Source organism: Schistocerca nitens, chromosome 3 (assembly GCF_023898315.1).
Source record: "Schistocerca nitens isolate TAMUIC-IGC-003100 chromosome 3, iqSchNite1.1, whole genome shotgun sequence".
NCBI classification, from domain to species: Eukaryota; Metazoa; Arthropoda; class Insecta; order Orthoptera; family Acrididae; genus Schistocerca; species Schistocerca nitens.
The window spans coordinates 747,780,531-747,808,202 of record NC_064616.1 but is presented as its reverse complement, the minus strand read 5'-3'; the positions used below and the strand labels follow the sequence as shown (position 1 = coordinate 747,808,202).

General features: G+C 38.3%; 1 protein-coding gene across 4 annotated transcripts in view; it reads right to left on the bottom strand.

The window, feature by feature from the left end:
* Positions 1-674: 674 nt before the first annotated feature.
* Positions 675-27,672, bottom strand: part of LOC126248736 (glucose-6-phosphate 1-dehydrogenase) — a 312,938-nt gene continuing 285,940 nt past the window's right edge. Inside the window, exons 8-11 of one of the 4 annotated variants that reach the window (XM_049950055.1) lie at positions 20,029-20,245; positions 15,009-15,214; positions 13,889-14,049; positions 675-2,490 (exon numbers count right to left, since the gene is read on the bottom strand). In XM_049950055.1, the coding sequence (XP_049806012.1) occupies positions 2,394-2,490; positions 13,889-14,049; positions 15,009-15,214; positions 20,029-20,245 (681 nt within the window). In that variant the 3' untranslated portion in view covers positions 675-2,393. The remainder of the gene's footprint in view (positions 2,491-13,888; positions 14,050-15,008; positions 15,215-20,028; positions 20,246-27,672) is intronic. The other 3 variants (XM_049950057.1, XM_049950058.1, XM_049950056.1) reach the window with 3 other exon arrangements.

Genomic DNA, 27,672 nt, shown 5'->3' with positions numbered 1-27,672 from the left:
TTGAGTCTATGCAAGGGATGGCGTAGAAGCCAGAACACACAAAAATAGTGAAAGGCAAAAGTGAAGGAACTGGAGTAAGTGACAGAAATAAGGAAATCAAGATACGTATGAGCTATGATGGAGAAGAAATTGACAGGAGAGTCAGCCTAGACAAGGAACAGGAGAGTGGATTAAGCAGAACACAGGCCAAAGGGGTATGGGGAATGACAGATATGCTGTAGGATGAGTTGCTACCATGCAATTATGCATTGCCTGTCTCCTTACTGAATGTCTCTTCCATTCTTCTATCATCCCCCTTATTCAAGAACATTACTGCCTGTAGACATTCCACCAAGTTATTTCTGACTCAGTTGTGTATTAGGAATTTGTCAATGGCTTACTCAACTCACCAATCTCAAAGCCCCCCCCCCCCCCCCCGCCCCCATTTTCCATCTGAAGTGTTTTTCTTTTATGAACACAATATTGAATAATTTAATGTCAAATGTATACTTGATTTTATTAATGTGAAAAGATACAAAACCAACAGTCCGCTTAGTGAACAGACAAAGGATTGAAGGATTTTTTTTAAAAAAATAAAAAGACAAATATTTTGGAGTTAATTTTTGTATTTTAAATAACAAGTCATTATATAAATATCCAAAAATACTGCATTATCTGTTATTTGTACAAATAAATTTCTATAAATAACAATACAATCCATAAAAATACCCAATATTTTAATTTCATAACTATATTTTAAATAAATATTATTCACAAAATTTGCACTATGTTTCCACCAGAATAAAAATAAATCAAACTGTAACGTATCAGTGAGAATCCTGATGGAATAAGCAACAAGCTCATGAAATACAAAAGCATTTATCTTATTGGAATAAACAGTCCACAAAACATTTCTAGAGTAATTAAAAATGGTGGCAATACAATAGCCCTTCTTGAGTTAATCAAAGATTATTTGGTCATTAATGACACTTAATCTTCAAAGTTCTTAATGTTGCACAAAGAGATTGTAACACTTAGCTTTAGCAAATGTATTTCTTACAAAATGTATCTGTAACAAGTTTCAATATGGCATACAAGTAAATTTATAAAACTAGAAAAAAATTCAATAGAAATAAAAGTGGATAACATGCAGAATGAGCACTAAAGATGACTGGGCTTTGCAGAAATAGCATATATACACATGCGTACAATTTTAGTGTGTTTGCATAAAATAATAAACTGAGTAAATTACAAGAAAACAGTCTGGGTGATTTGAAATGAAATAATCTAAAATATTGTCAAATAGTGTGTTTGGCATTACTTCAGTCAGCAACTGTTTTTGTATACTCCATCTCTATCTAGCCAAAGCCTATATCCACTTCATGTAATATGGTGTATTATCTACCACTGTCTAATGTCTATGATGAATCAATTATGTAATATGTTGCACATACTATTGTGTATTCAACTTATTGTAAAACACCATCGTAAATAGTCTGGGTGATTAACACGAATACATAACATGGACACACTGGCAGTACTGAGCAATGTCGATTACAAGGGGGACAGTTTTGTGATTCAAAGACAGACAAATTTCAAATTTAACAAATAAATAAAATGAGAAAAAGTTGAACAAAAATTTAAACAAGATTAAAATAAGAAAATTCCTCGAAACTGTAACTCCACTTCAACATGATGAGAAAGATATAGACACAATGTCCACACATTAATATAAATAACAACACAATATGTATGGATTAAAACCAATACATAAAATAATAACAAGTGAGTCATTTGCTATTTTTGTAATGAGTATCACATCCATTTAAAATACAGAAATATATCTACAAAAATTTATAAGAATCACCACTAGGAACAGATTGCTAATGTCAGCCTTCACTGAACATTGCAGTACATGAATTTGTGATTAATCATACTGGTTCATAAATTAAATAATTTTGTTGCTGTTACAGTTTCAGTCAATATCAAAGGCAGAAACTCTAGTGTACATTAATCTTACACAATATTTTGTGCTGATTGTAAACGAAATGGCATTTCAGCAGAAACTGCAAACTTCAAATAACATAGTTGGTGAAGATTTTCTTAGGCAATTCTTCTAAATGTTGACATATTTAGAGAGTGACATGAGTTCTATATTACAAGTATACAAAATTTGAGCTATGAGTACATTATATTTTAAAAAACTCCTCCAAAATGCTATGATAAATTAAATATATAAATGTGGCCCAAAAATGCCCAGTTTCCCCACCCTAGACCTTGAACAACAAATTAAAACTATATAAATTATCATCATTCTCTTATTACAATGGTAACATTTCATTACTGAGTGGAAGACATGCATGAAATGAAAGACAAAGCAAATCATGGAACGGATGTCATTCTCTTTCCTATAGTCATGCTTTTGGTGGAACCCATTTATACGATCCATAGTACTTGAAGTTGTTCTCATCACACTTGTAGTCAGAAGCCTTTGGTCCACGTGAACCATATCTGTAAAAAGTAAACAACATTCTATGTTACAAAGTGTCTTTGGAAACTGAATATGCACAGCTCAAAACAGATTCTTAAACGAACAGTACAGTATACGTCAGCATGTTGCACATTAAATTCTGCTGTCAAAGTGCTCCCTCAAGCACTCTGCACGAGTTTTTTGATAAGTCGATGGCATGAAGACAGTGTTTCAAATATATGGTCCAACATTAAAAGCACTGCTGAGTTAAAAAAGGTAATGGGGCAGAGAAAAAGCAAGAGCATTAAAAAAGATATCAAATTTATCTGTGTCGAACATTACCTCATTATCAAATTACAATTAGAAATATTTTGCAAGCATATAATAAAAACACATAACAAATAAGAGGTGTTGAATCATGAGGAAAGAGACATTAGTGACATATTAAAAACAGTGTACTATGTGGATACATGAAAGTTACTAAAATTCAGGTCTTAAATTTGCAATGTATTAGCAATTCTTCAGGATAGTGCAGCCAACAAAAACACACATAAAGGAAACAGAACTCCTATATTTGGGAACCACACATTCCTTCTTCAAAGGGAACAGAGAAGAAATCAATAATGTATGTAACGAAGGGAGTGACAGCGTCTTCCAGAACACAGGTTAAGAGATATACATGAAGTATAAGAAGGAAGGGAGGCAAAGATGAAGGAAAACACATTAACGTGACTGGGAAATATAAGATAACTTAAAAGTACCATATTTACTCGAATCTAAGCCGCACCTGAAAAATGAGACTCGAAATCGAGGAAAAAAAATTTTCCCGAATCTAAGCCGCACCTGAAATCTGAGACTCGAAATTCAAGGGGAGAGAAAAGTTTTAGGCCGCACTTCCAAATCGAAACAAAGTTGGTCCATTGTAATATGAGACACAATTTAGGTCAAATGAATGACGATACAGCTGTAGTAGTTTGGTTCGAGTCGTAAGCTTAGCAGTTAAGCTTTACCAGGTAGCCGTTGTTATGCGTCAGGCGCTCAGTCCGTATTTATACGGGTACCCTTCCTTTTTCACGTGCTTCGTCTGGTTTGAATTGATTGCTTATTTTTCTTTGATCTGACAAGTGCAGTTCTCTTTGTTATAGGTGTTTCCGTCACTCAGAGCTGAAAATGTATTACTGTACTGTGTCATGCATTGTTTGTCGCATTCTGAAAATGAGGGTTTACGGCCTGTTGCCGCTCGTGGCATGGCTTGCCTTTGTGCACACTACCGCCGCTTACAATTAAAAAAAACAAAGAGAAGAATCGTCTCATTAGCGAAACAATGGCAAGAGACTGCTATTCGTTGCTACTTACACTGCTGCTTTCTTTGATAATGATCAACAAGAACCAAATAATAGACTGCGTATGATAGAAGATGTTCTGAACGAGAATTTAGCGAAAATTTTTTCCGTTTGAAAATCTTTGCAGACGCCTCTTTAGTACATTACATTATGCACAGAAATTAGAGTCATCGTAGATTTAAAAATCTAATCAATTGCCGTGCTTCATTTCTGACTGTATCACTATTAGGCATAAGAATAATACGAATATAAACATGACATGGTATAACATTCTTCCGCGTCTGCTGTTGTCTCACTCTAGTTTCGTAGTTTATTAGGCGGACAGGATTTAAATGAGATAGCAGCAAACACGAAAGAATACATGGCAAAATGTTTATATTCGCATTATTCTTATGGTGAAGAGAATACTGCATGTGATTCACAATTCATAAAAGTTCCTATTAGCAACCATTTCTTCTCACAGTTAGGAAAAAATTCAGAAAGCAGAGCTGGCCATATTGACAAATATCCCAAACAGTCTTGCCAGTCAGATTTTCGTAGTACATTGAAATGCTGCTACGTTCGAAGAGGAACAATACGGAATTTGTATTTACTTCGTTGGATAATGTATGAAAATGCAGTGGTCGAGACTCGGGGCGGAGAAAAAAAAGCTCGTCTTCCACCTTTTTTTTTTTTATTTATTTACTGACGCAGAGGTTTTGGTGCTATAGTTGAATTCTTTTATCTTGGCGGCTCGCGCATGCCCGCCCAGACGCGGAAGATTGCTGCGTTGCCAGTTGCACACGACGCACGCGCCAAGAGAAACAGCGCCATAGTACATTATAGTTCGCAAGCTTACGTTTAGGGGGGAGCGCGCAGTTTATGAAGTAAAGCCACCACGGCCGCATTAACCCTTTCGCTGCTACAGAGACGTGCTCCCCGCATTCCGCGCTGTGCGCGATTTTGTCACTGCACTGATCGCCTGTGCTGATACATGGTGTTTCCGACTGCTTTGACACACTTATCATTCGATTCCACAACAACTATTTGGCCCAAAAATTAGATTTTTACACATCTTCTTGACTGATACCTTCCCCCCACTTCCTTTGACTGACTGAAGTGCTTTAAAATAAAGCCAAACGTGCCCAGTGTAAATAAAACTTTTATTACAGTCCCGAAAGACGGAATATTTCTCAATATTACATACGACACCTATGTGGTACTTAAATTAAATGAGATATTGTTATACAGTAAATTTTATATGAAATTTAGGTACCTTGTCCACATTTGATTCTCAACATTGTGGCAACTAAAATCGACCATACGGAAAGTATACGCTATGGACTTTTACCTCTGCAAATTCTTCAAAATTTCGTGCAATGGTTTACTACATTTAATGCTGCACAATAACTGGGTTGAACATCGAAACAAAATTGTCATTTATGGGGGGAAGGTATCAGTCAAGAAGATGTGTAAAAATCAAATTTTTGGGCCAAATAGTTTTTGTGAAATCGAATAATAAGTGTGTCAAAGCAGTGGAAACACCATGTGTCTGCACAGGCGAGCAGTGCAGTGATTACAAAATCGCGCACAGCGCGGAATGCGGGGAGCACGTGACTGCAGCAGCGAAAGAGTTAATGAAGAGACAAAGCACTAGAAATTTCAAAAAACTGCATTCAAACGAATAAAATTCGTGAAGTAAGACACTTCGATATTGTTTTAAAATAAAAAAAATAATTAGCATCGCACAAGGTTTGAACTCGTTTCCTATCGCATTCTAATCCAACGCCTTAACCATTACGCTAACGCAGCTCGTCCTAGAATACTTCTCCATAAGGAATCTAACACGTCACGCAAAATTCTGACAAACACTGTTGGTATGCCTATAAATTACTCGCACTTCGTCGAAGTACAATAGGAAATAAACAATTACCGCTGTTCTTTATTGCGAAAAAGCGGTTCGTGAAATTGATACAAACACCTTTCCTTGCTATCGCCTGAATTAAGAGTCTTATTGCTTGTTTGGTTTAATTAATTAATAGAAAATGAAGCAATTGGCATAAAGAATGGTTTTTCCAAACTTTCAAAAAACAAAGTCTGCTATCAAGACATTGCTTTTGTTCTATTACTTTATTTATGACTGAACGTTTCTAAAACTGAAGACACTCGTCCGTGCTCTGTCCTACAGTCGAGAGCTGGCAACGTCGTTCTCTGTTCATTGGCTGACTGTATGTTTTGACGTCAGATGCGCAGAACGAACCTAAACTCGGCCGCCAAGATATATGACGCGCACTTTAGTATTTGTCTTTGTGCCTGCGTAGCGCTACATATATTCGACGACAGAAGTTAGTTGTGGCGGCACCTACCAACATTTTTCAGAACTTCCGCTTACTTTGCACTCGATTCTAATCCGCAGGCGGTTTTTTGGATTACAAAAACCGGAAAAAAAGTGCGGCTTAGATTCAAGTAAATACGGTATGTGATGTGTCAGCATTAACTCAAGTACTACAACAGGCAGATATAGAGCAAGAATTACAGATGGATATAGAATCAGCAAGGAATGAATGGAAGAAATGATAACAATACATTATGACAATAAATAAAAATACACTATACTCCATAAAGGCAATAAAATTGTTGTGAGAATATATGGAAAAAATGAAGTACGAGAAGAAATTGATGGGTAGATGGAAGGAGCTTTCTGTAAACTGAGTCCAGAAAGGCAGTGGGATGCAAGGCTATGTTGGTGTGCAAGTTCCAGAATTCAGGGAAACTACAAATACCTGATGTTGTATAGCAGAATATGACCCCAAAAGGGAAGCCCGGGGTCAAACTGTCGGAACATATCAATGAAAAAAGATGACTTGTCTGCCTAAGGGACACCTGCTTCCCAGTTGCTAAGTATGTTATACAGAACTGGGTGCCAGTAATAACGTCAAAATTCTATTTTACTTTATCTTTCTATTATAGTTATTTCTTTATGGTATTGTTATTTTTAAATTAATTTTCTTCTGCAAAATTATTTTCTTCTTCTATGTCCATCCTCACTTTTTAATAGATCAATTTCTTCTATTATTGAGAATTAGACACAAAGTTGTTAATGGAATATACTTTCCAATGATATTAATGTGACCTTCTGTCAAAAGCCTGAATAATGTTTCTCAGTTGAGGATCCATGGTACAATCACCTGAATTGAAGTGGTCCCACAGAGTCTCCACTGGGTTTAAATACAGGGAATTTGGTGGCCAGGGGAGTCCTGTAAACTCATCCTAGTATGCACATCGCCGCGAACTGTGTGACACATTGCATTGTTCTGCTGGTAGATGCCATCGTACCATGGAAAAAAACAAGTTGCATGTATGAATGAACATGGTCCCCAACAATAGACGCATAGTTGTGTTGAACCATTGTGCTTTGAATGACGAGATCACCCAGGGAATGCCATGAAAACATTCCCCAGACCATAACATCTCCCACATCCAGACTGGACCCTTCCAACAATTGTCATTGGGGGTTTGCATTCAGACTTGCTATGCCAATGGAGAATAAAACATGATTCACCTGAAAAGGCAACCTGTTGCCACTCAGTTGCAATATTGGCATGCAAATTCCAGCCTTCACCACTGATGAACAGCAGTCAGCATGGTTGACATTTCTTTGACAAACTTCATGATTGGATGGTCCTTTGCCTTTCGTGGGCAAGTGCTGTACCAACTGAGCTACCTGAGCATGACATGAACCATCCTCTCAGCTTTACTTCTGCCAGTAGCTGATCTCCTACCTTCTAAACTTCAAAGAAGCCCTCCTGTGTAACTTGTGGGACTAGAACTCATTGAAAAACAGATATTACAAAGACATGTCTTAATCACAGCCTGGGAGATCATTTCCAGAATGAACCTTCACTCTGCAAACTTCCCCATGAAAGACAAGGGTCCTGGGTTCAGGTCCCAATTCGGCATGCAATTTTAATCCGATAGGAAGTTTCACAACTGGACATTTCCTCTTCGCAGAAAGTGCCTTTCAGATACTAGGGTGAATGTAAAGACAGTGTGGACTGAGTTATTCAGCTTCAAAATGGCAAGGAAAGTGCTGCCTTCCACCAATTGCCTCCCTGGAGTGTTGCACACCCACCACTATCTTCTTCAATGCTGCCAGACAGATCATACTGAAAAAGCAGCAACTAAACTCAACTTCCTCACTGTAATTACCATATTGGTAATGACACTGAGTAGGTTTCAGTTTGCCATGAACAACTGAAGAAAGTGCCTCAGCACTCAGTAAAATTAACTTTTCTGGCGGTATATGAAAAATAAGTCCATTCATAGTGTTCAACACTCATTTACATGACCAATTTGTCATTTCAGTTAATTAAAAAAATAAGTACTCACTTTGTACTGTTTACCTAAGGCATTTTTTAACAATCTGATGGTGTCACCATGGGCAGTCCCTTCTGTCTCCCTTAGTGGCAAACCTTTTTATGGAGGACTTAGAGGAGTGAGAAATCAACTCAGCAGTTATAAAACCAACAAAACTTTGGCACTAGACTGATGACATTATATTGATGATATTTTTATTGTTTAGGCTCAAGGTTTTGACAGTCTCAGAGAGTTCCTACAAAATCTGAACTCCATACATGAAAACACAATTAACTATGCAAATGGAGGAAGCAGGTTGTTTCCCATTCTAGACATTTTAGTGAAATGGAAGAAAGATATCACACTTAGACATTCTATATTTCAACAGTCCAATCATACAGACCTTTAATTACAGGTTACTAGTTTCCACAGACGGGCACAAACAATGGGCATTCATAAGACCTTGATCCACCAAGCCCATACTCTCTCAGATGCCAACAACCTGCAACTGGAACTGGAATCCTAAAAATTGTGTTCCTGAACAATGTACATTTGTCTCAGCAAGTGCAGACAGGGCTTCAGATGTTCAAACAGCAAAACAAGTAAGAGGTTGAAGTCTTCAAAACGACAGCTCATCTACCATATACTGGGAATATTTCTGCAAAAATAGGCAGATTATTAAGAAGACTAAAGGTTAAAGTGATCTTCTGCCCTCCATCAAAAATCTTGGCATGTTTGGGAAATATCAAAGATGACTTAAGAGTTCTGCAAGGCAGAAGTCTATAGGATTCCATGCACATGCAACAAATCTTACAAAGGGAAAACAATGCACACTGTTAAGGATCACGTTGGCAACACCAGCAGCGTATTTGCCTCCTGCAAGACAGTAAGTTATTGCAAAACTTGTATTTCTACTGATTATCTGATGCAATAGAATGAAACAAAAATTGTGGTCTGTACATAAAACTTTTGAAGCTCTATCATCAATGAATCAGTGGAAAAACGGCTGTCTGAGTTTCTTATCAATTAGGATGGTGGTTTTAAATTGCACACAGGGTGTACATAAAGTGTGGGAACACTTTCAATTATTTATTGCACAAGAACCAAACATAGTACAGATATCATACATGTCATCTTGAATAGAAAGCCTGAAAGTTTTTTTTTTTTTTTTTTAATGTAGTAGTTTGGTAATTTGCTGAGAGTCAGCGCTAATCACAAACATGGCGAGTTTAGGAGTGGAGCGAGCTTTCTGTGCATTGAAGTTCGACAAAAACAAGTGTGCTACAGCTGTTCAACGGATGTTTAGAACCAAGCACGGTAAGAAGCCACTAACAAGGAAAGTGGTTGCTTGTGCCCGGCAAAGAGAAGCAGACGTCCCAGTGTGAGTGAAGTGAATGTGGAGTGTGTATGAGAGACATTCATAAGGAGTCCAAAAAAATCGGTGCATCGTGCATCCAGTGAACACGAAATGGTTCCAATGACAGTGTGGGAAGTCCTGCGACAGGAGCTGTCTATGAAACCATTCAAATTGGAGCTAGTGCAGAAGCTCATTGAAGACAACAAAGACAAGCGTTTTGAGTTTAGTTCGCAGTTGCAACAATTGAATGAGGATGACATTGTTGATCACTTAATTTTTATCAGCGAAGCCACTTTTCACACTAATGGGAAAGTGAACAGGCATAATTGTCGAATCTGGGGTGCAAAGCATCCACACGAATGCATTGAATTTGAGAGGTAAATGTTTTTTGTGCCTTGTCACATCAAAAACTGTACAGACCATTCTTATTCACTGAGAGCACTGTCACTGGATATGCCTACTTGGACACGTTGCAGCAATGGCTGATGCCTCAAATGCAATCAGACTCTCCGTTCATCTTTCAGCACGATGGGGCTCCACCCCATTTCCATCGTGAAGTTCATGGGTAACTGAACACGGAGCTGCCGCATCGATGGATCGGCTGTGCTACAGAAGGAAACAACTGTTTCATGAAATGGTCTCCCCGATCACCAGATCTGACTCCATGTAACTTTTTTTCTGTGGGGACACATTAAAGATCTAGTGTATGTACTGACTTTACTCTGTGTTGTAGCAGAGCTCCGGGAGAGAATACGTGAAGCACTTGCTACAGTCTACGATGCCAAGCTGGTCACTCATGGGTCACATATTGAATGTTTATAAAAAAAACTTTCAGATTTTCTCTTGAAAATGCAATATGTATGACATCTGCACAATGTTTAGTTCTTGTGCAACAAATAATTGAAAGTGTTTCCACACTTTATATACACCATGCACTGCTCTGCATAGCCAGTACTATTCTGCAATTTCACAGTTTGAAAATGACTGATCAGATACAATGAGACGAGCTTTCACCACTGAGTGCACCTTGCAGCAGAAGAGCATGCACTCACATAGTGCTTGCACAGATATAACTCATTACAACACTTATCTATCAGTGCGATTTTACATAGGCGAGCTCAGTATATTTCTGCCAGTGTTCACCTAAAGAGAGGCAGAAGACTGCACCAAAATATTGTGGCAGCAAGTTACAAATATCCAACAAAAATTTCACCAAGCAATCTACATGTCAGGAAAATTTTTAATCTCATGGATTAAATGTTGAAAATTTGAATAAGAAGGCATTCATGGTTTAAATACCAAATGGAAGAACAAAAATGGGGCAACTACCTAATCCCCAATTATGGAACTCTGTTATTAATGAGGGAGAAGAATGTGTTTATTGTGAATAACAAAAAGTGACACAAAAACGAACAAACAGATAAGAGAAAAGTCAAAAGTTGACGACATGATTGTGTCCGTTACAAAACTGAAATGGAGACATGCATAAAGCATGGCATGATGCTAGGAGATGGATGAAGAAGAGTCTATGCTGGATTCTTTGTTGCAAGAAAAATCTACAAGACAACCCAATAAAAGAGGAATTCATGAAAAAGAAACAAGCAGAACAAAGTTGGATGTAATTTGTTGAAGACTGTAATATATGGAGAAGTCTGGAAAATGGCTATAACCTGTAGTGTACGATAAATGGATGATGATGATTTTGTTTTTGAAACAAGTCACACCATTCTGACTGAGATTCCCTTAATATCTGCAACATTGTTTTTAATTTTCTTGTTTATAATAAAGCCTACATCTGAATTTCCTTCTTGCTCTGTTGCTCTGTTCATCTGTTATGAAACATAACTCCTGATCTTCATTCTATTTTGGTATTCACCTTTTCACAATTTCGATCACTCTGTGCTATTTAAATTGATTTTATTTGATTACTTAAGTTCTTTACTGGTGCAAACAAGTCGTTAATGAGCCAAATAGAGCAAATAAAAACTTGGATAATAATGGGCATTATGTACACACACCCCAATGATTTGAGAACGCGTATTATAAAGTCATCATAAACATGTATTACAAAGTCATAACACATGTATCATATATTTTTAAACATTTTTACAATTCATACCTAACATGGAAATAAAAATGAGAAAGAATGGAAATGGAAGTTGTTGCTGGAAGGAATAAGAGAAGTAATTTCATGTGAAGAATGGAGTACTGGTATGAAACAAGAATTTTACATTTTATTTAATTCACTGTGCATATTACAAATCAATGTTATGTTAATTTCTGTCTGCAGTCCTTTTCTCTGTATATTATTCCACTAGAAACAGAGAAATAGCTCACAATGAAAAATAGAACAAAAATGCCCCCCCTTTCACACACACACACACACAAATTCTGTCAGGAATAGCAATATTGAATGAAGATAATTATGATATAGTGCACAGTACAAGCCATCTAATTTATGCATCAGTTCAACATTACTGCAGGTAAAACTTTTCTCTATTTGCCATCCTTTTTGTAGATGATATTATTATATAGACAACTGACTTTCTCATTCTTTTCTTAATTTTTTTGGCACCTACATATCCCTCGCCTTCACACTCTTGAACATTTCTCATTCCTCATTTCATTCCATTAATCTTACTTTTTTTTGTTGCTAAGTTAGTTAATTAGTCCATTCTACAAATTATTTTCTTTTTCTTTCCTCCAGTCAGAACTTTTTGAAAGTGTCTCCTTCCCCACAAATTGGAATTATTTATTATGTAATGTATTTCATTTCACACATTGATTATTCCTTTTCTTTCTCACTACCATGCTTGCTTATTATTTTTGTACTTAAGATTCCCTTTATGCACATTGCATTCTCATCTGAAACTGACCTTGGATCTTTGCTCATTCCACCTCTGGCAGTTCTGAAGATACTCCTATCTATAGCAAAAATTCAAAACCAAATGAATTTCATAAAATTATATCTGATCTTTGACATCTCACACATTCGGAAAATCTCCAACTGCAATATCTCCTTCCCAAAAACTGCAGCTATTCGAATTTGCTCAATTCTTGGCACTCAGCACTATATTCCTCTGTGAGTACATGATCTTGGCACAGCTTATGTTCACTTTCCAATGACGCTATGATATTGTGTGATGTTGATTCATGATAAAACCTTTTGAGCAAAATACATAATTGAAATGCAAAGATATATCAAATTTAATGCCAATTTATCAATCAAAACAGTCATCTGTCCCCCCAGTTATCAATTGCTTCCAATATGTTTCAATACAGTTTACTGAAAGTCTAATATGTAGGATCCATAACAGTACTGACAATTAAGTAAGTGAACACACATTCAACACTGTGACAACTGCTGTATACACTCATATTTTACTGTACATACAATAATGCAAAGACAATACGTATTTTTCTGTATGTTTATTGTGACAGAACACCATACTGAACTATCCATGGGTATTCTAAAATACACAAAACAACTATGTTTCCATGAGAACCTCAACATACGAAAACAGTTTGCAAAGGTGGATACATTTCTATGAAATGACAAGCTATTTTGTGAAATCATGCCAGTGTGATGATAATTTCAATCAAAAACAGATGAAGAATTTTCAACTTAGATCTGGAAATGGGTAGGCACAACTTTTCCAAGACATTGTACACTTATACATGACTGCAGGTGAAACATGGTTCGCTCATGCACCAACAACAAAAACGTTGAAGAAAGGATGGCGACAGTACACCAACAGTGGCAAAGGGCACTTCCTTGGCTACAGAAGTGGTTTTAATGTTCCTATGGTACAATCCAGACAGATTACGTAAACAACCACATCATCATTAGTGGGCCTTTTACACTTCATTAATAGATTATTAAAACAGGAGCTGAGTGAAAAATGGAAAACACTGTCAGACAAGTACCATTTCCACAGGACAATATTCTCAACCATACAGCATCCGTGACAGAGAAAGAACAGTGATTTAGACTCATCAGTTCACTGTCTACCTTATTTTAGTTATGAATTCTAATGTTATTTCCAGTCCTTACCCGACTTAAAAATTTGATTTGGTGGAAAAAGATGTTCATCAAGGAATACTATGAGTATTGTGTAGAGTTTGCCAAAACCTATTTTTCTGACACTGTGAAGAAATGGAAACATGACATGCCAATTCTACAGCTGTAAAATGGAAATTAAAGTGAATTCTTTGCAAAATAAGAACATGAATTTGTTGATTTTTTACCACAGTTATCAACCTCTACTAAAGCACTACAACTATTCTGCACTTACTGCAAACAGTTCAAGTGGAACATGTAAGAATTAATAAAGAACTAATTAAAGATTAGATCAGAGTACAATTTACAATGGAAATTAGAGAAAAGAAAATAAGTATACTTACACATATGGAATTGGAGCAATTTTTTTACTTTCAATCTCATGAAGCAGTGGAGTAAAAATCCTCCATGCCTCTGAAAGTTCATCAGAGCGAACAAAATGCATCTGTGATCCACAGAATACATCAAGTATCAGTCTCTCATATGCATCAGGCATTTTTACTTCCTGTAACAGAAATAACTTACTTGAAGATTTTGTATCTTGTAATGAAATCTGGTAATAAATTCATAAAATCTGAACACAGTAAACAATAAAAAAATCTATAATTTCAGTTTCTCTTTCCCTAGCAAAGGCATGTGTATTCTTAAAAGCTGTAATAAAACCCCTCAAAATCATGGAACTTCAAAGACAATCAATACATACACACACACACACACACACACACTCACAAATAATAATAATAATAATAATAATAATAATAATAATGATGACACCTCTCTATTGGCCATGCTGACAAGAAATATAGTGACTCTTAGAAGTCATCTCTAATGCTGGAGCAGAAAGGTGTAGTGCTGCATCAGTACAGTAATAACCATTTCCTTCCAATAATTACCTCTTTATCTTTAGCCTATATATCACCTCTTGCATTTCCTACTAGTACTATGAAATTTGAATCTCTCTTGTCATAATCAGTTAGCAGTTCTGACTCATCGCCTGCACCTTACTCCTTCTTTACATTTTTTCTTAACATTTTCAAGATTCTTAGTTTTCATTTTTAGCTACTTAAGCTTATAGAACTTCTGAAAGCTGATGAGTCAACTTATTATTCTAATTTTGTTTTGTCATCCTGTACAGTTAACAATTTTCACCATTTTGCGTTAACTAAAAGAAATCGCGAATAATATTTGAAAACATAATATTTTTTACAAGTATGAACAAATTGTTACAACATTGTTATTTTGTTTATGCATGTCGCACCTATTTCATATATTTCCAACAACATAAATCATTTAGTCCTTAATTCCATTTGTTTTTGGAGGACCAATCTGATTTACACATCATATAAAAAATGAAAAAAGTTTGCCATCTCAGAAACACATTGTGATCACTAAAAATGAATACAGACAAAACATGCAGTATTTTTAGTCAACAATAATTAATCAAAGATTAATTCTTGAAATTACCTTGTACCGACTTCCGTATGTCAAATCCAGTTCTGTTTCCTCCAAATCAAATGTCATTCCGGGGGTTTTTGTCATCATTTTGATGTAAACAGCTTCACCTGGCTGGACTCTAATTACTAATTCATTTCGTTTAGGCTTTCCACTAAAAATATCTCCAGGAACATCCTGGTACTGAATTCGTACTTCAGCTTTGCGTTCATTTAATGCTAGTAGAAAAGAGAAAAGTCTTATTAAAATATATTTTTCAAGTTCTCCCATCATAAATAGTGTTCCCTGAAATTTAGGGATTGCAGCCAGATGATGTTGACATCTTGCCATGACACTTCGGCTGGCTACTATTAATCTATCTTAAGGTGAGAGTTTGAAACTGGAGATTGCTAGTTTACACTGCTAATTTGATGACGGCTGAATGGTTATCAGCTGAAACATCGTGGCAAGATATCAATGACACCCAGCTGCAATTCTGAAACTTTATGGAATACTTATTAAAATATACTTTGTAAATGCTTGTTATTGTTAAACACAGTATTTTGTCTTACAAATATATGTGATTCATTAATGGTATGAGTCCCCCAAAATCAGGAAAACATCAGCAGTCTATTATTATTGTTATTATTATTATTATTATTAAGTAATAAAATTTTACATAAACATAGTCACTTCTTATTCTTGTAAAAAACTGCAACCTTTGCCGTGAATTTGTTTGTGATACATGGTCAAAGTATTATGTAACTACAAATTAAAAGAAAAAAGAAACCAGAACATACCAACAATTAAAAATGATAGAACACAATTTGTCATGTTTACAGAAGAATACAGTTGAGAAGGCAACTTTGCTACTGAAGATCATGAAGGAGGATGAAAATAATAATAAAATCCTTGAATAATTTGGTAAACTGACAAAGAGTGTGCTATCCTCTGACATCGGTATATAATGACTCCATTACCCCGGTACTACTCAGGGCCACTTCCCCCAGTCAATGGTATTACACTATTATTGCTATAGTTCAAAAGCGGTGATGTGACAAACAGTCATGCGAGGGTGGGGGAAATCACCACTGTCGCTGGTTCGGGACCTAGAAAAACTCTCCCCACACTGGGGGCTCAGATCCTCATTACTCATTCAAGTAATATACTGACCGAGCACTCTTAACCACTGCCCCAAGCCATTGACTACGGGAGCAATGCACATGGGGACCGACATGCATGGGATGCCTCTTAGCTGATCACTCAGCATTGGAATGCATACAGTGAGCATCGCGATTGAGTCTGTGACCCGTAAATAGTACAGCTCACAGCCAGCCAGGCCTACCCGCTGTCGAGCCCAGGCACTCTCAGGCTCACCAGTTTTACCCAGCTATACCTGAGTCAGCCACAGGTTCTAAGCCTTCATGCCAAGTCCCCAATGGATGGGATTTGGATAGAAATGATTACTACTTGTTCAGTGTTAAAATCTCACCACACTGGACAAGTAACAACCAAGGACATTTTATTTCGGGTCCTCTACCGCACATCTCATACTGGCTGCAACGTCCATTGCCCTGGAACAAAGGATAGTGTAGATAATAGACATTTTTATGGGTAGATGCCATGTGGTCTATCAAGGGGCTCACCATATCCCCACATGCAGAATTCGGATACGAGTCCATGCATGGACTGACACCTCAAACAACTACCCCAGCAGCTACCCCATCCCTACCTTGCCAGAGCAAGTAATGTAATAACATAATCTAATGTAACTTAATATTAAAAGTGTCAATATTGACAAAAATAGAGAAAAAGCAAGAGATCAGTGGCAACAAAAACTTAATATACTTACAGAGAATCCTGCATGATCAATAAAAGGTGATTATTTATGGCCAACAAGATAATTTACATTCTTCACTGGGTACAAGACCAAAACAAGTTTAACTGCTAAACTACAGTAATCACATGTGTTCCCAGTTTACACTTCTGCACTACTAAAAAAAATTGTTGGACAAATGACATGAATGTTATGAGCATGATTCATAAAACTGAAGAATTTCTACAAAGCTTGAAATTAATTAAAATACATATCAGAGTACCTTCCATGAGGAAAGTAGGTGCACTCAGTGACTGTGATATGATTTATAAATTACAGAGCTCAGCAATCATTCGTCCTCTTTTTTTTCCCAGGTTTTATTAAAAGGACGACCGATTGCTACGCTCTATAATTTATAAAATACACATTGCGTCAAAAACAGTGACAAACAGAAACTGACAAAACATTGGGACAGTTACATGAATTGGCTTAATCTTGCCTTTAATACCACCTGTCATGAGGCACATAAGATGACACACGCTAAATTAATTTTTGTGTTCTCTCTTAGTTCACCACTGATTAATTTGTGGTCATTAAATGATCTATTATCTGATTAGCATCAGGGCTAAATGAGTGGTGGCAAAAAATAACATCTCTCTAGGATACCAGAGAGAGGTTCTTAGTTACAATCGAGTGAGGCATGTGGCTTCAGTGATGATGGAGGTATTGTCTATGTGAAGAATTTCTTGGGGCAGAGTGAAGGGGCACAGGGGATCATGGCAAAAATGTTGCCTCTATTTCTCGGGCCATGTACGGTCATTAAGAGTTTGTATTGTGCAAGTTTCTTGCTACAAGACCCTAAAACGTTTAAGAAAATCAGGGTTTATTTGAGTCAGCTGACAGTACACAATGACCAAGTACAAGCTGGTACATAATAAATTAAAGAAACTGGGCTGCCCAACCTAGTTTCTGACTTAAGGGAGGAGGGGGAAGGGGGAGACTGATATGTTCACATCAATATTTTGGGTAAGATAGTAGCGGTGCTGTAACTTGGAACTTCCTTGGCACACCACGAGAGGATTTGACTTCGGCATGTGCCACCTTTCCTTTGAAGACCATGTGAATGTGTGGTACAAGGGAAGGGGGTGTAAGCAGTGCACTGGACACAGGGAGTCTGGTGGTAACAGCAACATGCAACGTAAAGGTTGCCCAGGACAGTGTCAAATTCTAACTTGGGAAGGCAGCAGGTTTTACTGTTTGGGGGTGGCTGTGTGATGGGTGGCCCCATATTAAGTCATCAGTTCCGGCATTTCCATTGTGGGAATTACACTGACCCATCATCTGTGTACTTCTTTATTTAAATTCCAAAGGGAGTGCCAGCAGCAATGTGTGTGTTTTGGTGAGTTAAACTTATCTGTAACTCTTAAACCTCCTGAGTGGTATCTTGCCATTATGACTTCTGTGTTAAGCTGCCTGAGTTGACACTCAATTTAAATGTGTGTGTCTCAGACAAAGGAGCTGTGTAGTTAACTACCACAATGTTAATTTTGATAAATGCATTTCTGTTTTCAGAGTGTGGTAGAGGTACAAACTGACATCTTCTCCTAAATTTTATGTAACTGGTTTTAGATGTTATGGTGTGGTGGCAATATTGTTGTTTTTTCTGTTTAAGAGCTCTAAAAGTTAATTGTTCAACTGTACCTTCAAATCTGCTGGGATGTCCTGTTATGACCTGTACCAAATACAAATATCTTTAGACCACCTTCTGAACAAGGTTATTCAGGATGAGGCCTTGCTGTCTGTTGCTGGTGCCTGGCTGGTGGTTTTGGCAGAAACTGTGAGTTGAAATTCAACCCATGTTACTGCAATGCTGTCTGTGTTTATTCTGCTTATTGGTGCCTGGACACTATTTTGTTAATAGCAACTTCTGATCCAATTACTGGCATTTTAAAATAATTTCAATGTTAAATTGTATACTATAATTGTTGGGGCTTTAATTTTTTTATATTAAGTTGATGCTTTAGTTAGTGGCACTTTTAAAATATTTGTCTGGGTGTTACACAATCAGATCTTTTCATTAGCACCTTAAATCTTTTCACATTTATAGTGTTTGATGTATTGTAGACAGTTTTGAATATCATTTACAAGTGCTTAATTGAATAATCGAACCTGCTGAGGTACCAGCATGTGCCTTTTGTAAACTGTTTGTGTTAAATAAATTTGTGAAATTTTCCTGCTGAGGGCAGGCTTACTGGCTTACCACTTCTGGAACCCTGCATCCTTACATTATTTCAAATACTACTTAGTACATGTTAAGAATTTTGGTTTCAGTATAATAGTTGCCTTGCCATTCTGTTTTGGTGTTGAGGTATGTGACAAATGAACCATTTCCAAATGAGTAGACAGATCATGATGGTATTTTAAGAGCGCCAGCTCACTCCCCCAACCACATACTTTTCTATAATTTTCTTGTGGGAAACACAACACAGCTCCTATGATGTCAAATGATGTGCAACAATTCTTTGTGGCATCTTGTCACTACATTGCAGCATTGCCCTAGAAACATTCCAGCCTCACATCAGTCACTACATGTGTGTTTGCAAATGTGTACTGTAATCAATGGTGAAGAAACAGAGAGAGCAAATGGTGTGAAAAGATCTAATACAAAGTGTTTCATCCAGAACCATGATTTTTGCACAATATATGCCAATGTGATTTACTTTGTTCTTATGCTGTGTTAACCAGATTAATGTAATGAAAACTGTAATTACCCAAAGACTTTTAAGGAAAAGATTATCTAAATTTACAGTTAGAAATAAGTTTCTGCTGTCCTGAGAAGTACGGTAACACCATGGTGAAATGTACTATGGAAGATATTCATACACACTGGGGCTAGTTACAATGTATATTTGGAACCATATGACTTCCAGTTATTAAATACTGTAAAGGAAATATACAGAGTGATAGAACTATACTGAAGGTGAAGCTTAGGAGTAATCAAAGGATTTTCTGCAGATTCCTGGCCATATTCTGAGAATTACTAATAAACTACTGAAAATCATTAGTGTAAAATATGCAAGGCTCACTAATATAACCACTTTGAAGCAAGACATTGCTTATAAGAAGCATGCTGAAAATGTAATTTTCAGGTGGACAAAAGATATACCTGGGAGTGAGAAGAGCATGGGCTCATAAATATGATGCGACACTATGTAAAGTTTCAATTAAAAACAATACCTTTCCCACAACGGAGAATAAATGGCACACCATCCCAACGCTCACTCTTTATTTTTAATACTGCTGTGGCAAATGTTGGTGTTGTTGAACCTGCTGGTACTGTAGGATCATCCAGGTAACCCAGCTTTTCTTCACCATTCCCATCAGGTTTTCCAACATATTGACCAAGGACTACATCATCTAGAGTAATGGGTGGAATGCATCGAAGTACTTTCACCTGTTTTGAAATGCATACAAGAAAAGTATTATTATGGTCATATATTAAAATTTATAGACACCGTAAATATTAAATGTACAAACAGCAGCATAAGCATTGCAGTTTTCAACCATTTCACTGGCAATCTCTGTATTCCACAAAGTGAAATTGCTCAACAGAGAACTGGTGATTGGATCTTATGGGATATATGTACAATTCTATATATATTATGTAAATAAACTTGCTCCCCCTTCCACCTGCAGTTTAATCATAGCCCACTGGAGCAACAAAGCGTTGTGACTTGAAAAAGGTGCAGATCATGTTTGTTTACAAAAAAGGCTCATCACTGTTGGCCTTTATTGTTAATTGCAGTCTGTTTCAGGCTTATGGGGCACATTTTATCCTCATATATTATGATCTTTAAAGAGTTTGAAAATCTCCTCTGTGAGAGTCAGTACAAGGTTCTATAAATAGTAACTCTGTGAAACTAAGTTCATGGTGTTAATCCACAAGAGCCAGACAGCAGGAGATAGCAGTATGACATCTGGATACTGTGTTCCTCGGTTCCTTGCAGATATTTCATGCACTTCCAGAATGTTATCTAGTGAACAAAATATGAGCTTACAAAAAACTGTGGCCAGCTTAGTGAGTGGACTGACTTCCTAGCAGACAGACTACAGCATGTTATTGTTAATGTTGAGAAATATTCAAATGTGAATGCATCTTTAGGTGTACCACAAGGGGTGTTGTAGGAGGGAGTCTGTGAAGTGGGTAATAAACCTCTCATTTCTGCCACCTCCTCCCAGGCAGCTAGGACAATGTTCCAAAAGACACTACAAGTTCTAAGCACGCAGTAAGGTAAGTTTTCTTCCACAGTCTGTTTTTTCTCCACCAATACATTTTCAATGAGGCTGAAGTCTGGTGCAGGAGTACTCCAGACAAGATGTAAACTTTCATTCTGTTCTGAAAACCAGTCCTGCCCCATAGCTGACATGTACACTAAAGACTGATCCTGCTAGAAAAAGATTAATCCATCAGGATATAGTTGACACACTGATGAGACCATAAAATCGCACATAATAATTGGGCAGCATCAAATCAGCCATCTATCCGGCAAAGCATCCCAAGTTCACAGGAACACACTGAACCCAAAACTGCTGCAGACACACAGCTACTGTGACATGACTTAGGACATGTTTGGCTTTAAAACAGGCACCATGTGGATTATATGCTCTTCCTGGACCATAACTCACTGTGTAAAATACTGATTCATCAAAAATTGTTACATTCAGACAGCCACAACAGGCATTTTCCTCAGCAAATGCTAATTAGTAGAGTCCATGATCATCATGGAGCCCTTTTTTAATGGTCACATATTTGCTATGTAGTCCATCCTCCCGAAGCCAGTGCCAAACCATTTCACCTGACCGTTTCAACCACACCATGTTAAGGGGAAAAAAAGATTTTGTTGTGATGTGTTTACAAGTTCATACCCTGGACTGATGTTGCTACACATGGATGACCAGTTTCCACATGCTTACTGGATTTTTCAAGAATCATGTCATTTTATTCATTGTTACACAATGTGCTCTGCAATGCCATACCATTCCCCAGTCTCTGATGCTATCAAATTCTCTTCCTCCGCAGTAGCAATGAATAAAGTAATTGGACTACAAGCAAGAGGGTTCATGTATCTGACTTTGCACTGAGTTCTGTCATTGACTATTACAGAAGGAATGGTACAACAGCAGACATAATTCACTAAGTTGGACTGTTAATCATTGGAGCATACAATTGCCTTTGCTACATGCCCAAGGCTATCACATGCAAAGATAGCTATCAGCAATACAGGTGCGTCTGGAAGATTACCAAATTTTTGGTCCACTGGTGACAGTACCTTGGGAAGAACGAACATAAACTCTCCTGACGACATCATCAACACACCAGTTTGTTTTTGAGGGAGCCTCCTGCAGATACCATGGAAATGTGCAACGCTATATTTGCCACAAGAGATGCCAGTCTCACTGACAGAAGGGCGAGTATTGCCATCAACAGCACTGCAATCATGGGCATTACTTTGCATCTGTGAAACATGTGCCCACCGAGTCCTGAGCAGATATACTTCTGTTGGTATGTCTTTAGGATGCCACCCGGTTGCTATGAAGCAGTTCAGTTTGCTGAGGCAAACAAGGATCTACTCATCGCAGCAGCCAAGCAGCCAGCAGTTGCATTCACCATATGAAAATGAAGATCACACCTCTGCAGCCACAACAAACTGCCAGCCACCAGCTATGAGTCTCATCATCTCTTACATTGGCCTCCATGAACTCTGGGCAACAGGGCTTGGTATTTACTGATTTTGTTTAAGGACACTTGTCCTCCTCCTAGTCTGTCCACACTTAGACTTGTGCTATGTGGTCTGACCAGGGCATATTGCTTCAAGATTTTGTATCTTTATCAAAAACTCTAGAGAGAGAGCCATTTAGTGTCAAGTATAGATCAAGACAATTAATTCACTGTGTTCCATTTATCTTGCAACACCAGACGACTTTAGTTGTCAATCATTTTGTTTGTACTGATCAAAATAAAGCACCTTTGGTTTTATAGCTACCTGAGAATCTCATCTTGTGTTGTGCACCCACATAAGGTCACTATATTTCTGGCAATGAGGATAGAAGGTTTCAAAGTTTTCATCGCTACAGTTAATGGTAACCAGTTTTTAAATGCAACAACAGACAATATTTCTGGCAGTTTCGAGTACAGTCAGTGCTACCAGGGTATTTTTCCAAAACTTGGTAGTGCCATTACCAGTGACACTAATTATGTTTTCTCATTCCATTCTGGCAAAACAGCAACATGAATTGTTGATGCAACTACTTTTTTTTGTGCAGCAACTTAGCGAAAACACGAGCCCATTCTGAACAAGTTGTCCTACCTGGATGTGGTCCTACACTAGGCAAGGATGATGTTGTCCCTGCCATTTCAAGCATTCAATGAGGAAATGGAGCCATAGTGAGCCTTTATTACAAGGCTGGAGCACCACTTTGTGGCCTGCAATATTCGGGGTGACAATCGCCAACGTGTCTTTTTACTAGCTTACTCACTTGAAAAAGCCTATCAAACCCTGCAACAAAGTAACCAAGGTGTAAATGCTTGTACCCTACCATACGGTTTATTACAGGCCCAACTAAATGCCTATTGTGCTTCATGCAGCAATTTTCGTGTGCATATTCAACCTTCAGAAGCGTCTTTCATGACACTACAGGACTCTCTACCAATCTTTATTTTGTGTACACAAACTCGAAGCCCTAAGCACTTCAGCCGCCACAGGGTTGATATTCACCCTTTAGGCACAACAAATTTACAAATTTCTGCTACAAGGTGTTCTCACACTACTCACTTAAGACACTTCAATTACCCTGTGGCATCATTTCAGGCAACTTATTCTTTTCAGGACGGATTACCTCATGATCATTTTCCGTATTAATTACAAAACTGCTTCTTGTGACCAACATGCATGTAAGCTTCGTAGACTCCTCCACTCCTTTCTATATTGGCATTGCTCCACCATCCGCTGACTCACCTGACCATCTGTCATGCGTCAGTGAGCAGGTCTCTCAAGGGTTTTTGACTACAGGAATGACATCTTGATAGCACTATCACTCCTGTCTGCAGATGATGCTCCGCCCACACCTCCAATTGAACTGCCGACCTTACGGGATTCTCTTTTTTAGGATGTGGATCCAGCAATGAGCAAGTGTCATACGTTTGACTCTAATAGCCTTCCGGAACTGCACAGCATCCTGGTGCACCCTTCTCACATGTTAGTGGCATTAATTTCAGTGACAAATGGTGGTAAGATGACACCTTCATGTCATGATACTACATTTCAAGGACTGCAACAGGTGCTTCACAGTACTGAGGATGAGAGAGAATATTCTTTGATAGTGGTAAGCAGCTCTCATGGCACAGGGCCATGTCTTGTCTCTGCTTCCTTCAGTCAGTATCCATCAAATGGACCACAGACATTGTGTTTGGACCAGCCAGGTTCTGACGGATATACAATGTATTGACAGCATCTCACAGTACAGTTTTAAGAATCCCCTCTCCATGCATCAGTCTCTGCAAGTTCCAGGCCTAGCAATCACATGACATCACAACCTGGATACGCTAGCCAGTGACCTGCACTTGTCTGGTCTCTCATGTGTTGCTCTGCAGAGCCACGTATGCTTCTCACATCAATCAGTTGGTCTTCATCCGAGAGTGGGAAGATGTGTCATGCTCTTGCACTGTTTTCAGACAGGTGAGACCACCATGCCACAGAATCCACTACCTGCGACACACCAGCATGGTCGACTCTCCAAAATTCTTCAGCTTGGTGGAAATCCTATCAAGTCTGGGACCTCTTGGATCACTACCATTCCTCACTGGAACAACCTATGAGGGCCACTAGCAGGACTTTCCTGGCTCTGTTGTTGCTCCCTCGTGGAAGTTCACATGTAAAAAGGTGGCCTGTGATGAACCACATCTCCATTGCTGACAGAGATCGGTCTTTCCATAATGACAGTATTTTCTCCTTCTTCTCTTTCTTATTGTCTTTGCAGATCTGCTCCAGATAGTTCCATCCATGCCTGCTCCAATTCTTGCTGCTACACAGAAGCTATCCACTGGTATCTGGAAGATTATGCCTGACCTTGGGTCCAGGACCCTGAGGACAAGGACACAGTCACTGGACAACATCTATGATGACTCAAGGTGCTTCCTCCAAGTGGACACTCCGTTGGCTTTACAGTCTCCACCATCATGACGACACTGCCATCTCTTCCCACAGGGGGGGGGGGGGGCAGGGGCAAGGGGAGGGGCAGGGGCAGGGGCAGGGGCAGGGGCAGGGGCAGGGGCAGGGGCAGGGGCAGGGGCAGGGGCAGGGGCAGGGGCAGGGGCAGTCATCACCCAACATCAAAACAGCTCTGTCATCTCTCCCCTACAGGAGGAAGAATGCTATGTATCCAGACTATTATCTGCTTGCTGGCAACACTACCTCAGGGAGATCAAACATAAACTTTCTAGAAGACACCATGAACACACTGATTTATTATTGAGGGAACCTACAGCAGCTGCCACAGAAATGTGTGCTGCTAGATTCGTCTTGCGAAGTGCCAGCCTCACTGACAGCAGCACAAGAATCACCATCAACAGCGCCACAATCAGGTGCACTATTTTGCAGCCACGAGCAACGTGCCCACCAAGAGCTGAGCAGAAGTCCTTCCAGTGCAAGTGATATTATACAGTCCACTCACATTAGTGTGACCAGGGTATACATTAGACATTAACAGCACTCACACATGGAAGGTGGTAGCACTAGAAGTGCCATGGAAAACAGTGTAATCATTGCCATCATGCAGAAATGGATAGATTTACCTGATGTCCAAAAGGGCACGATCGTCTACTTTCGGGCCAAGGGTGGAAGCATTTCTGAAACGGCTAAGTTTGTAAACTGTTCGCGTGCACTATCATTAAAGTATACCATGTACAATCAAATGGCGCTATCCAAAATCAATACTGAGGTAAATGTGGTGAACAACAGGCCATAGACAACAGGGTCGAACAATGTCTACAGAGATGTGTATAGGTAAACAAATATGCAACTGTTGAGCATCTGACCATCCAGATGAACCAAGGGGGCTACAAACACTGTCTCCTCAATGACCTTTCAGTGGATGTTGCTGCATATGGGCCTCTACAGCAGGCACCTGGTTCATGCACCCATGCTGACTGTTGTTCATCAGTGATGCAGACTAGAATTTGCATGCCAATACTGCAACTGGACATCCACTGAGTAGCAACAGGTGGCCTTTTCATTCAGATGACTCACATTTTACGCCCCATCAGACAGATGGCGAACACCCTGCAACAATCACTGCAAGGGTCCAGGACTATGGAGAGAGTGTTATGGTCTGGGGAATGTTTCTGTGGTATTCTCTGAGTGTTCTTGTCATTTTGGAAGGCACAATGGAACAACACAAGTATGTTTCTACCTTTGGGGTGCATGTCCATCCATGGATGCAATTTATTTTTTCCTTGACACAATGGCATCTACAAGCAGGACAATCCAAGGTATCACTCAGTGCAAACTGTACATGGATGGTTTGAAGAGCACTACGATGTGTTTACTGTATCCCCTGGCCACCAAACTCCCTGGATTTATGCCCAATGAAAAACCTGTGGGACCAACTCGACCAGGCTGTTCACAACATGGATCGTCAAACCGAGAAACCCAGTGCAACTGTCCACAGTACAGGAGTTGGCATGGCTCCAAGTACATGTCAGTACCTTCCAGAACCTCACTGACTCTTCCTGCACACCTCACAGCAATCCGTATTGCAAAAGATTGTTATTCGGGCTTTTGACAGGTGGTCACAATAATGTGACTGGACAGTGTAATTCTTTCCTTATCATGGCTAACAAATACAATTCAATTTACTACTCATTATTGGTGATGTTTCTTCACAGAAAATACTGCAGCAAATTAGCATATATTTATAAAGTTCACTTAATATACCAATAATCATTATGATTCCATAACAGTACTGTTCTGTTACGAGATGCCCTTGCTGGCCGTGCATGACACAGTCAACTCTAATTGTATTAATGTTAGACAAAGATCTGCCAAAAATGGCACATCACTCACTGGAACTGAAAACAACTGAAAAAATAAAATAATAATTTTAAAAAAGGTCAAAACTACCACAAATTCAATGTACGAGTATGTAGAATCATCACATTGTTTGAACAAGATTTAGATCACTCAAAAAGAGATCAGAGTCAACAATCATCATGTTTTCAGTATTTTATTGCTTTCAGTTGAACAGCTGACACAGAAATTGTAGTCATTACCAACTGACCAGGAAGTCATCAGTTCAACTCCCTGCACTTACCTTTTTGCCAAGTGTGATAATTAAGAGTATTTAATAAAACTGAAGAGTAAATTAACTTAGTGCAATAATTACATATAATATTGTTTATAGGTACGAATAATAGAACATGCACTGATAGTAAAACATAATGCATATGGTTTTACAGAATCATTCAGGCAGACTCTTACCATCTACTTAATACTCTCAGATGCATTTTAATGAATGTAATCCAAGTTTCTTTTCTGGCAACTACTAGGCAAAATAAATGTGCATGCACAAAAGTATCTTTCACTCAGTATGCATATTGCAGAAGATGTGTGTGTTTTAAATGCTTTTACAACAATTTCCAACCAAGACATTATCATGACAACGTTCAAAGAGCCTGCCTGAATTACAATACGAAACAGTATGTGTTATGATTATCTATGTTTTCAAAACCTAAGCCTCATGATCTGCACCCTTTAACAAGAGCTACTTTTGAGAGGTCCCCAAACAGTGTGTTAAAGTGCACTGAATCGGTGGGTAATCAAATGT